Source organism: Calliopsis andreniformis, chromosome 10 (assembly GCF_051401765.1).
Source record: "Calliopsis andreniformis isolate RMS-2024a chromosome 10, iyCalAndr_principal, whole genome shotgun sequence".
Lineage (NCBI taxonomy): Eukaryota > Metazoa > Arthropoda > Insecta > Hymenoptera > Andrenidae > Calliopsis > Calliopsis andreniformis.
The window spans coordinates 6723334-6735050 of record NC_135071.1 but is presented as its reverse complement, the minus strand read 5'-3'; the positions used below and the strand labels follow the sequence as shown (position 1 = coordinate 6735050).

The window sequence follows — 11717 nt, the reverse complement described above, 5'->3', positions numbered from 1 at the left end:
TTGACGCAAGACTCTACCAAGTCTGCTGACATTATGACCTTAAAGTAATTTTGAACTTGGGAATTTAGATACGGAAACATCAACGTGTAAAACGTAGTTGCCTAAGTCAGTACATGCAGTTACGGTTACGTAGAAAGTAGTCTTTAAATATAGATAAACATAATTGTCAATAGACTGCAATATACAGGATGTCATGTAACTGGTGGTACAACCGGATAGGGTCAGATTCTATGTCAAAAAGTAAGTCGAAAATATACAATAAAATTTTTTCATTTGAGATTTCGTTTTCGAAAATATCGACTTTAAAAATCTACTCGGTACACGTACACTCGACCAAGTCTCAATTTAACGGATGTGACTGTAGATTGTCTTTATGCTTGAAAACCACTGCTTTATTATTTTTTCTATTACTCTTGCTTTACTTCTACACTCGTCGAATGGAGCTCTTAGTTACTATAAAACTACCGATATTACTACATATAGTAATCGAGAGTATACGAATATAATTTTTGTGTTAGATACATATGGCGGTAATGCTTCGGCCGCAGCTAAGTATTGCAGAGACCAATATCCAAATCGCAGACATCCCAACAGGAGAGTTATTCAGGGAGTAGGATGAACTGCTGCGGAACACGGTTCTTTTGAACCTCTTCGTTGACATGGAGATCGCAATCGTCGAATTAATACGAGTGTCGTAGAAGGAATTCTAGAAGACATAACAAGTGACCCTAGCACGAGTATCAGAAACCTTTTTCCAGAACACAATGTTAGTAGATTTATTGTTAGTCGCATACTATATGAGAATAAACTGCACCCTTACCACCCTTGTAAAGTACAAGGACTTACAAATAGTGATTATGTTTCAAGAATGGCGTTTTGTCATTGGTTGCTAGAACAAACTTCTAACGACGGACAATTTTTGTTAACAATTTTATGGATCGATGAAGCAATATTCACGAGAGACGGAATGTTCAATGTTCATATCTCGCATCGATGGGCATCTGAAGACCCGCATGCTATTTTGCAAAATAATTTTCAATTGAGATGGAGTGTGAACGTTTGGGCTGGTATAATAGAAGGCCAAATTATAGAACCTTATTTCTTTCCTGATAATGTAACGTCAGAAGCATATTTACATTTGTTGCGTGACATATTACCGGAATTATTGGACGACGTTCCTTATGCGATACGATTAAATTTGATCTTTCAACAGGATGGAGTACCACCACACTTTAGTCGAGCAGTAAGAAATTTTTTAAATGAGAAGTACCATTGTTGGATCGGCCGCGGTGCTGAATAAACTTGGCCATAATGATCTCCAGACCTATAACCGTTGGATTTTTATTTGTGTAGTGAAGTTAAATTTATCGTGTACATTGACGAAATAACGAGTATTGAACTTTGAAGTTAAGAGAAGGAATTATGATAGCGTTTGAACAATTGAAATTGCAAAACAACACTTTAGAAAATGTATGTAGAAATTTAATCAGAAGAGCACAATTATGTTTGAGAAATCATCAATATGTCAAAATCATATTTTTTGACATAGAATCAGCCTTATCTGGTTGTACCACCAGTTACATGACATCCTGTATATAATCTATTATAGTCATCGAAGTATTAAGACAATGTATCTAAAAAGAAATATGCAGTATTGGTATTACAACACTCTGCCATGGTTGTAACAAATTAATAAGTACAGACCTTGGAGTATCAATGTTTGATGTGGAGTTTTTGGTAATAAAATAATTGGATCTTGCTTTTCTTGGCACATTAAACACAGCGAGATGTGTAAATATAACTATGGATATTTACAATGCAATATGATATCAGCATGATGACTGACCCGCACATTCTTCATGTGCTGCAACAGAATTTCTGAAGAATAATATCCAAATCGTTGGATTGGACGTAATTATCTGACATCATAAGCAGCTTATTTGCGAGGTCTTACTCGCAATTTTTTTGTATAAGAAAAATTAAAAAATGATGTTTACGTCATGTATGATGTTAAGATGTTTTAGATGTTTTAGATGATGTTAAGCGTCATCTAAAAAGTTTATTTGTAAAATCGCACTACATTCGATGTTTCATTCTATCTCACATCGTTACAAAATTATATTGAAAAAGCAAGAAGACGCAAAATTTTTAGGGGGCATCCGTTAAATTCATCCCTTTAGAGTATTTTTCCGCCAGAAAAAAAAATTTTCCCTTGCATACCTCAATATGCTTTACACTAACAGCAAATATCTTTAAAATCATAATTTTCGGATTGAAAAGATTTCCTTGTCAGTTTGAATTACTTCAAGATCATAACATACTAGGCCGATAAATTCATTTTGACAACAGGTACAACATAATATAATAAAACACACATGGCAGCGTTTAAAAAAAACTGATGATCTTAAAATCACGCAAGAAAAACCTTGAAAAAGTTTTATTCCTATTATTATAGGTGTTTCTAATATTGTGATCATATAGTGTAACTTTTTCTGGGAAGATTTTTGATACAACGAGAAATAACAGATATTTAGGGAAACTGCTTTTTGTGATTCAACCTGTTTAGTGTGAATCTCGAATAAACTGACACAAATGTGTATTAAGTAAAAAATGATTATTAATCTCTCCCGACGGCATTTTGAATAACATTGCGTCAAATTAGATTTATTGAATCCAAACTGTTTGAATTCAAGAGGCGTGTATTTAAGTCAAGTAAAGCTTGATTAACTTGAATGAAGCATAAGTGAGTGAATTTGAATGTGGGAAATATAGTTTTATATCAAATCTACATTAAATTTTTAAATTTGCAAATCATTAGATTTCAAAAACTTCCAAATCTTAGAAAATTTCAATCTTTCAAACAAAAGAATTTGAAAACTTTCGAATAGTAGAAGTTTAAAATTTTTTAAATTTTCTAAATTCGAAAACTTACAGATATGAACCTTTTTAAATATCTATTTAAATTTTAGAATTTTCAATGTCTCAAAATATCGAATTATTAAATCTTTAAGTTCTCAAATGTTAATATTTAATAACATTTAAATACAAAAATTGTCTAACATTTAAACATTTTAAACACTTGAACCATTCACTAATAAGCAAATATTCATATTTACAAACTCTTTTTCCTTTCATCAATATTGTCAATTCAAACACTTGAAATAACAATAAACACTGCCTTTTTAATTGCGCAGAAAAACATGTTCAATGGCATGAAGATATCACCAGGAAAATGCATGCTGCGGGAAGTCCCTGGTGCACATGCATAAGCGTAAACATGCACACGTGTATAAATTATCGTCATCACAAGATGGGTCACCATCTCCTGTTAACTTTCAATGAAACACGCGATAAGAAGAAACGTCGATATTCCCCGTTACAGAATGCATATGTGTAAGTGCCATCTTTACACTTGCTTTTTACAATACGTGTAGAATACAGATCAGCAGTGTCTGTGAATGTGTGTCAACTCCATCACAATTAATTAGTATATAAGAGCTGGAACAATCTTTTAACGTCATATTGAAAGGAATCGTCTTCTGAAGCTGCAGAAAGGTAATTCAATACAAAAATATTTTACACATAAAAGGACTAAAGTACTACTACAAAGACTAAAGTACACTTTAGAGTGAAACTTTGGAATCATTTATTATTATAATTGTTATTAAAATTATATTATATAGAAAAGTATTTTTTACTTGAAATTAGTATCCCCACGTATTTACAACGATCTTTATTGTATAGCAATAGAAAGAATTCCTACAATAATTATTTCTTGTTACTTAAATTTTGTGTTTAATGAGAGAACCTTCGTTTTCCTTAAGTTACGATTATTTCAAACTTTTGGTCAAGAATATGCACGTTCACTCAAACATCTTACACATTTTCTTATTTACATAGTTGTTAATATTTGAAGGTTGAAGATTTGTGAAAACTGTTAAAGAACTATTTTGTTACTTTAAATCTAAGGCAAATTTAATCTCTTATTAATTTCGCTATTATCTTTTCTAAAACTTCACGTATTCGAACATTTAAAAAATACATTTTTAATGTTTTCAAATTTCAAGCTTTAAGCTTTCAAAGTCCTAAACTTTGAATTTTTAAACTTTCAACTTTCAAAGCTTACAAATCTTCAAATACTGAAATATGTAAAATATAAATTTTCAATTTCTTAAATGTATTAATTTTGAATGTTCAAGTTTTCAAGTTTTCAAATTTTCAAATCTTCGAAATATATTCCTGTATTTATTTCAATTTCAGAAACTTTGTATTTGATCTCTGAGTGATTTTTTTATATCATAACTAAAGTAAAATGTTCTGTGTACACTATTTTTATTAAAGTCCTTGTAAAGTTATTTTGAGTATCAACATTCTTCTTAAGGTTCTTTTATTTTTTTAATCATCGATTTTCTTTACTTATCTCTATTTTATATACATATAATTATGAGGAAAAATAAACTATTTACATGTCATAGTATTTGAATAATATACCTAGTAAATTGATAACCGGTAGTCTTTTCGTATTACGTAACATATCAAGATACATTAATTATTTCTTTTTTGATACTGAATTTTATTTTTACAGAAAATACATAAAAAATGAAGCTGGGACTATTCCTCGTCACGTTGTTTTCAGCAGTTTGTTTAATATTTGCATACGTACCAACTGTGCAAAGACCACGACCTGGTGGTTCATTTCCTACTTTCTCAGGACAGAGACCATTCAATCCTAAGGCTAGGTGGCCAAAACCGCTCACGAGAGTAAGAACATATTTACTTACTTATATACATACTTTCTTCCGTAGAAAGAGATTTCCACGGAAAAAGTCATTTTTGTACATACCTATTATTTTATGAATACATACAAATTAATCTTTGAAAAATATTTTTAGTTATATAGGTTTCTAAGTTTTTTATCTGCTTAATACTAGCAATTCCTAAGTTATACATATTCAAGTTTGAATAATTAAGTACTAGTTTTCAAATATATTAACTCCTAAATTTTCATATTTGCGAAAGATTTGTCAGATTTAAAAATTTTGAAATATTTAAATTACCAAGTATACAAGTATTTAAATGTTTCAAAACTTAATTATTCAAATTACCTAGAATTTAAATATTGTAATATCCAAATCTGTGAATTAAAAAATTGTTAAAGTTTCATGTGTATTAACATTCAGATGTTCAGATATTCAAATTTTGGCATGTTCAGTTACTTAATTTGATATGGAGTTCTCCTAATTTTACGTTCTTATATAATTTTTAAAATAACTGTTTTAGTACTTTTAATAATTTCTGTTATAAAACAAGTTAATAAATCAATATAATGAAGAATCATTGACTGGCTTTGTTAGTTTCTCTAGTTGGTTATTATTACTGTTTCCATATTTACATAAGAACTATTACTTTTCACAAAAAGATCGAAATAAAATTTTCGTAAACATCGCAGATTTGATCTATACTTTCGTATCATTTCTTTAATAGTAAACATACTTTTATAAGATCTTTAATTTAATATTTTCATATACCAGAATAATTTAATAATAAACTGTTTGTTTGTTGCAGCCACGTTTTTGATTGCCAAGCCAAAAATGAGATTTTCAATTTGAGAAGTAATGTGCCATTCGTTAAAAATACTGCGATTTACAATCACATGAAACGTAAACAATACAATATTGTTGTAAATATGAAACTAAATATTTAATAAATTTATTGTAATGGCATTTATTTTATTTCGTAAGTTCCATCGTGTTTTCGTCGAATTTTTTGAGTCAAACGATTTTCACGATTCTCCTAATAATAAGCGAAATTTGTCAAGTAAAAAAATACATCAGTAATAGAAGTTACTTTAATTTCGAATTTTTTGTCCTTTTCATTTTTCTTTATGGACAAGAAAATTATCAAAGTTCTTTCTTAATGTCCCTTTCCTTGCAGTTTATATTTTTCGTCAGTCATAACAACTGTAATCTGTTGTTCCCTACATAAATCGTACAAGGGAAACTCATACAACTAGCAATATAACACGAAACTATTTCCAATACACAAAATGTGTGCTTATGTTTGACATAAGCTCTGCTAAGTTTTATTTTTGAACTCCCACAATTAATGAGATGAAACATAAGAAATTTAAAACCGAAGGTAAAACTCACTGCCACACTATTATTAGTCTTCATTAAGAATCGTTTCACATTAGCAAATGTCGAAAAGACGGGTTATTTAAATTATAGTTACATGTGTTACGAGCCGAGAGTTAGATAGTCTGACCAAGGGTCAGGGTTTTTGGAATTTTGTTATTGTTTTGTGGACGAAAAAATGGTGGGGACTCGGCTGCATCGCAGAGTTTCCAAAGTCAAAGGTCAACGGAAGGAGCTTTGAATCGAGCCCTTTCATAGTTACTTTACGTAACTCGTCTGGACTCGTAACACATGCAATACAGCCTTTTCTTACTGCATTACTACAGCATCACTGTAAAATGTATTCAGCAATAGCGTGTATGTACAACAGCTTTCATTACAAAAAAGAATTTCGCTGGATACCTTATTTGCACTTCCGCCATTTTACAAGACTTGACGTGGACCTTAAAATGGTGACCTAAAAAGTCCAATAATTTATATTTTCTTCTAAATACAAATTTTTGTATTAACAATATCATTTAAGAATGATGTTCCATAATTTGCTTCATTTATGTGCATATTTCTTTTCCTTGTTACAATTTAAAAATCTGAATATTTACTTATTATAAAATTTAACTGTTCGAAAATTTGAATGATTGACTAGTTAACGAAAAGTTTGAAAATGTGTCGAAGGAAGTTGAAAATTTGAAAACATCTTATTTCTGTAAATATCTTTGTTAATTTGTTCGTGCTGGACATTCTGATACTGTATGTTTTGTCTTGCGACAACAATAATGTTGCGAGCACCGGGTATATGAACAGTGCCTACTGCGCTCGCAACAGGAATAAGAAGAAGACGGCAGAAGGATCGATCAGAGAGAATTCTGACAGCTGTCAGAGAGCAAACACCGCGATTTCAAACACGAGTTGTTTACATAAGCTTAGTTATACCTAAGATTAGTAATAGTAATTGTAAATAAACAAACTGTGATACAGTGTGGAACTAATTGCAATGCCGCGACGCGTTCGGAATTGTAGTGCGCGCGAGGAGCCGCCGGCGGCTCGCCAAAAACGCAACAATAATATTAGTCCTTGTTAATAATTATAAACCGTCGACGCCATTTCAGATGTCCACTGCTTCAAATTAAATTACTTGAATTCAAGCTATTTTAATTCAAGAGATTTGGATTCAAATTAATACGTGATTAATCTGAACAAGGCATAAGTAAATAATTTTGAACGTTGGAAATGTAGCATTATATTAATTCTCCATTAAATCTTTGAATCTACAAATTTACAAACTTACTTAAGTGATTAATTAAATTAAATTGAATTAATTTTATTAAAATAATAAGATAATAGGTTCTTGCAAATGCTCATATACCTGAATTATATTGAGTATTAATAGATAACTAAATTTTGTGTAGGTATATTTGTTGAAGCATGACGATTAAGATTAATCACATCTATTTTCTCATGTAAACAAACCACCAATGCATACATGCATATGTGTGTTATGCGTGCCTTTCGTGAAATAGGATAAAGGTATTTGCTGCTCTTCTTGTTCCGGCGATTATAGCGACAACGCGTGCTTGTTTCTAACTGTTAGAATTTATGCATAAAGTAAAATGAAGAATTCTGTCTCCTATTTATTTTTATGCTACAGCCTCCAACAATATTCTTATTATAAGTAGATATAGCAACAAATCATGTTTAAGGATTATCCAACATAATGTTATTATTTGAGACAATAAATTAAAAAATAATTGTGAGTTCACTTAGAAAATATTTTGAAAAAAAAGGATCTACAGAAATAACGTAGTTCAGATTTTGCATTTCCACTCCGCATAGGCAGGTAAGAGTATCCCTTGACTTAGTTTGTACACAGATTTGTTCAGATTAGAATGATCTAATCGTGCCCTACAAATACATACTGTAGGAGTTATTGAGCAACGATTGCACTATTATATTCTTACGGCGTCCTCCTTAGTTCCTTTTCTTAATCTTTTGTTTTAAATACACTCTATATATAATGCTATGTTCTATGTTCCTTTCAAGGAAAAGAGCGATAATCACATGTTAAATAAACGCTACATATTTTATGAGAAATTTGTGTACTTAAATCACCTGCATAACATAAAATTAATATTCACAACAGGTTATGGGCCCAAGTGATTGCTGTCACAAAAAAAATATACACTGAAGTTCAAGAAATTAATATATATTTGGTTGATACACGTGGTTAAGTTTTTTTTTTTTTTTTTTTTTAGGTTAACCATGACGGAACACTTGTGAGAATGTGTCACGAAACTTAACAATGAAAATTATCAAGTTTAGAAATTTTTGATAAGCTTTTGCTTATCAAAGAAGAATTGTGGAATCAGATAAGTACAATCGTGCCGAAGGATGAAATTGTAGCTGCATCCTCGAAGAAAGACGATGGCAAGGCACGTGCTATCATTGGTTTGCTCGTTGAAGACTCGCAATTAGTACATATACGCAAGGCAGACACAGCAAAAGAGGTATGGGAAGCGTTAAGAAGCTATCATGAAAAGTCAACTTTAACTAGCAGAGTTTATACTCTGAGACAGATTTGTAATCAAAAATATATTGACGGAGGTAATATGGAAGATCATTTAGTCAAGTTAGAAAATTTGATAGATAAACTGATAACACTTGGTGAAGCAATGAGTGAAAGTATATGCATATAGACATGTTTCTTAGTAGTTTGCCTGACTTTTACGGCACTTTGATTACAGCGTTGGAAACTAGACCAGATTCCGATTTAACGACAGAGATGATAAAGGGGAGACTCATAAACGAGTATAAAAGACGATTGGGTGTTCCTGACGAAGCAGACTCAAGTACAGCGCTCAAAGTGTCGCAAAAGGAAAATGTGAATGCAAGTAAAGCGAAGACCTGCTATTTTTGTTATGGATTGAGTCATCTAAAGTACGATTGCGCTAAGTACTAAAAGGTGGAAAGCCAATAAGAAGAAGGCAACTAAAGCGAACAAGGTAGAGGAAGATAAAGAGCAAGCAGGTTTTGTTTGCTTTAGTGTGCGTCAATAGAAGATATATAAAGATACCTGGTACATAGACTCCGGAGCCACTAGTCACATGACTAATAATAAAAGTTTTTTCCACACTTTGGAACGAAAGGATTTACCTAGTGTCATACTGGCAAACGGTAAAGGTGCTAAGGTTAATGGAATTGCATGTGGAAAACTAAACTGTCTGAATGATGATGAAAGGGAGACTGTTGTCGAACTAAAAGATGTCTTATATGTGCCAGATTTAACTGAGAATTTGATATCAGTTAAAAGGTTGGCGGAGAAAGGTTTCGTTGTGCAGTTTAATAATGAAGTATGCAATATCATAAGAAATAAAGTAACAGTATTTACAGCAGATTTACTATCCAATATGTATGAGCTAAGAGTGCAATAGAAAACGTTGACACAGAAAAGTGTCAACACACATGGCACAGAAGGTTTGGACACAGACATTCTGGAGACATGCAATTACTTCAAGACAAAAAATTGACATTGGGGTTTGAAATATAGAACTGTGGTATTAGAAAAGTATGTGAGTGTTGCATAAAAGGAAAAATGACAAGATAACTTTTCCTAAAATTTTCGTCTTCAAGGGCGGCTTCTGTGCTAGAGTTAGTACACACTGACCTATGTGGTCCCATGCTGACAGTGATGTCGAGTGGAAAAAGATACTTTATGATAATGATAGATGATTACAGCAGATGTACAGAGGTATATTTTCTGGAAAAAATTAGATGCAGTGCGGCACATAAAAGACTGTGTAAGATACGTAAAGAATAATTTCGGGAAAGTACCAAACATCATCAGATCAGATAATGGGCGTGAATATATTGGGTCAGAAGTAAAAACGTTCTTTGCAGAAGAAGGAATACGATCGCAATATATATCACCATACTCACCACAACAAAATGGTGTTGCTAAACGAAAGAACAGAACGCTTATGGAAACAGCAAGGTTGCATGCTTATCGATGCAGAAATGGACAATAAGTATTGGGTGGAAGCAATTAATACGGCAAATCCCATGAATCCCATGACGATATGGTCATTTTGGATTCTGCCTCTGAACAGACAATTTCCAGGGAGGATGAGGCATATAATTATCCAGGATCAACAAACGAATTTCCTCAAGAAGTTATCAGACGGTCCACGCGAACTACGAAACAACCACAGAAGTATTCACCTGAAGTAAGATTAGCAAAAGAAGAAAATGAAGAACCAAGGAATCGGTTAGAAGTTTTTTCGCGAGTTGATAAAGATATGTGAATCAAAGCTATGGATGAGGAGATAAAGTCGACACAAAAGAATCACACGTGGGAATTGACTGAACTTCCAAAGGATAGGAGGGCAATCGGATGTAAATGAGTATTCAAAAGAAAAAGGAATGCAGAAACCCAATCAACAAAGTATAAAGCTAGACTTGTCACACAGGGATTTAGTCAGAAATACAGTACAGATTACGACGACGTCTTTGCACCAGTGGTCACAGCAGCAACATTTCGTACATTACTCACAATTGCAACAGAGGATTATGCGTTCATCATTTTGATGCCAAGACAGCTTTTCTGAATGGAAATTTGGAAGAGAAGATATATGAAAGGCAGCCGGAGAGTTATGTTGTCGGTGGAAAGGAAGAAATGGTCTGCAAACTTATAAAAAGTATATATGGACTGAAGCAGGCAGCTAAAATTTGAAATGAAAAACTACATAAAGCAATAATTAAGCTTGGATATAAGCAAAGCACGCCGGCCCATGCCTTTATTCGAAAGAGATTGGAAAGAAAATACAGTATATAATAATATATGTAGATGACACACTAATTGCTTGTTTAAGTGAGGTTGAAATCAGAAGAATTGCGTTTGGATTGAAAAAGAAATTTGAATTAACCAATCTTGGAGAGCTAACGAATTATTTAGGAACAAATGTAGAAAAGAACTTAGAAGGAGTCTATTATATTAACCAAACTCAATATATCGATAAAATTGTTGCCATATTTGGATTGCAGGATTCAAAGATATCAAGAATACCATTGAATACAGGATACTTAAAGATGACCGACGCTAAGAAGTCAATGTGTAACAATGATGAATTCCAAAAACTTATCGGAGCTCTGTTATATGTATCGACTCACATACGAGCAGATATTGCAGCAAGTGTATCTATTTTGAGTTAGCACATCAAGAAACCTACTAAAACCGACTGGAACGAGACAAAAAAAGTTGTTAAATATCTAAAGAGAATGAGACACTTTAAACTCAGACTTGCAGGAACAAAGGATGGTCTCATAGGACAGGCTTCGGAATTAACTGCTCTTTTCGGCCGATTTTCGAAGGCGACGCCTCCTTTCTCCCTCGCACGTCACTTCTCTCCGCGGCGAGCCTAGTGCTCGGAAGGCCTCAGACGCGTACCACAAGAATCGCGCGTCAGGGGATACCACTGACAAAACAAAAACGCATCAACAATAATACCTCATGGGTGATGTGGAAATCTATGGATATAAGTGACGTCGCCCAAATGCGCTACGCGCGATTTTTGTGGCACGCACCTGAAGCCT

General features: G+C 32.6%; 1 protein-coding gene across 1 annotated transcript; it reads left to right on the top strand.

Moving 5' to 3' along the window:
* The first annotated feature begins 3431 nt into the window (after positions 1-3431).
* On the top strand, positions 3432-5723 carry LOC143184662 (abaecin). The gene is made up of 3 exons (XM_076387053.1): positions 3432-3555; positions 4586-4761; positions 5566-5723. The coding sequence occupies exons 2-3, from the start codon at positions 4600-4602 to the stop codon at positions 5575-5577; spliced, it is 174 nt and encodes a 57-aa protein (XP_076243168.1). The 5' UTR covers positions 3432-3555; positions 4586-4599; the 3' UTR covers positions 5578-5723.
* Positions 5724-11717: the final 5994 nt, after the last annotated feature.

Bases quoted from the DNA above. Each gene is read 5' to 3' on its own strand.
- LOC143184662 (XM_076387053.1), top strand. From the start codon at position 4,600: ATGAAGCTGGGACTATTCCTCGTCACGTTGTTTTCAGCAGTTTGTTTA.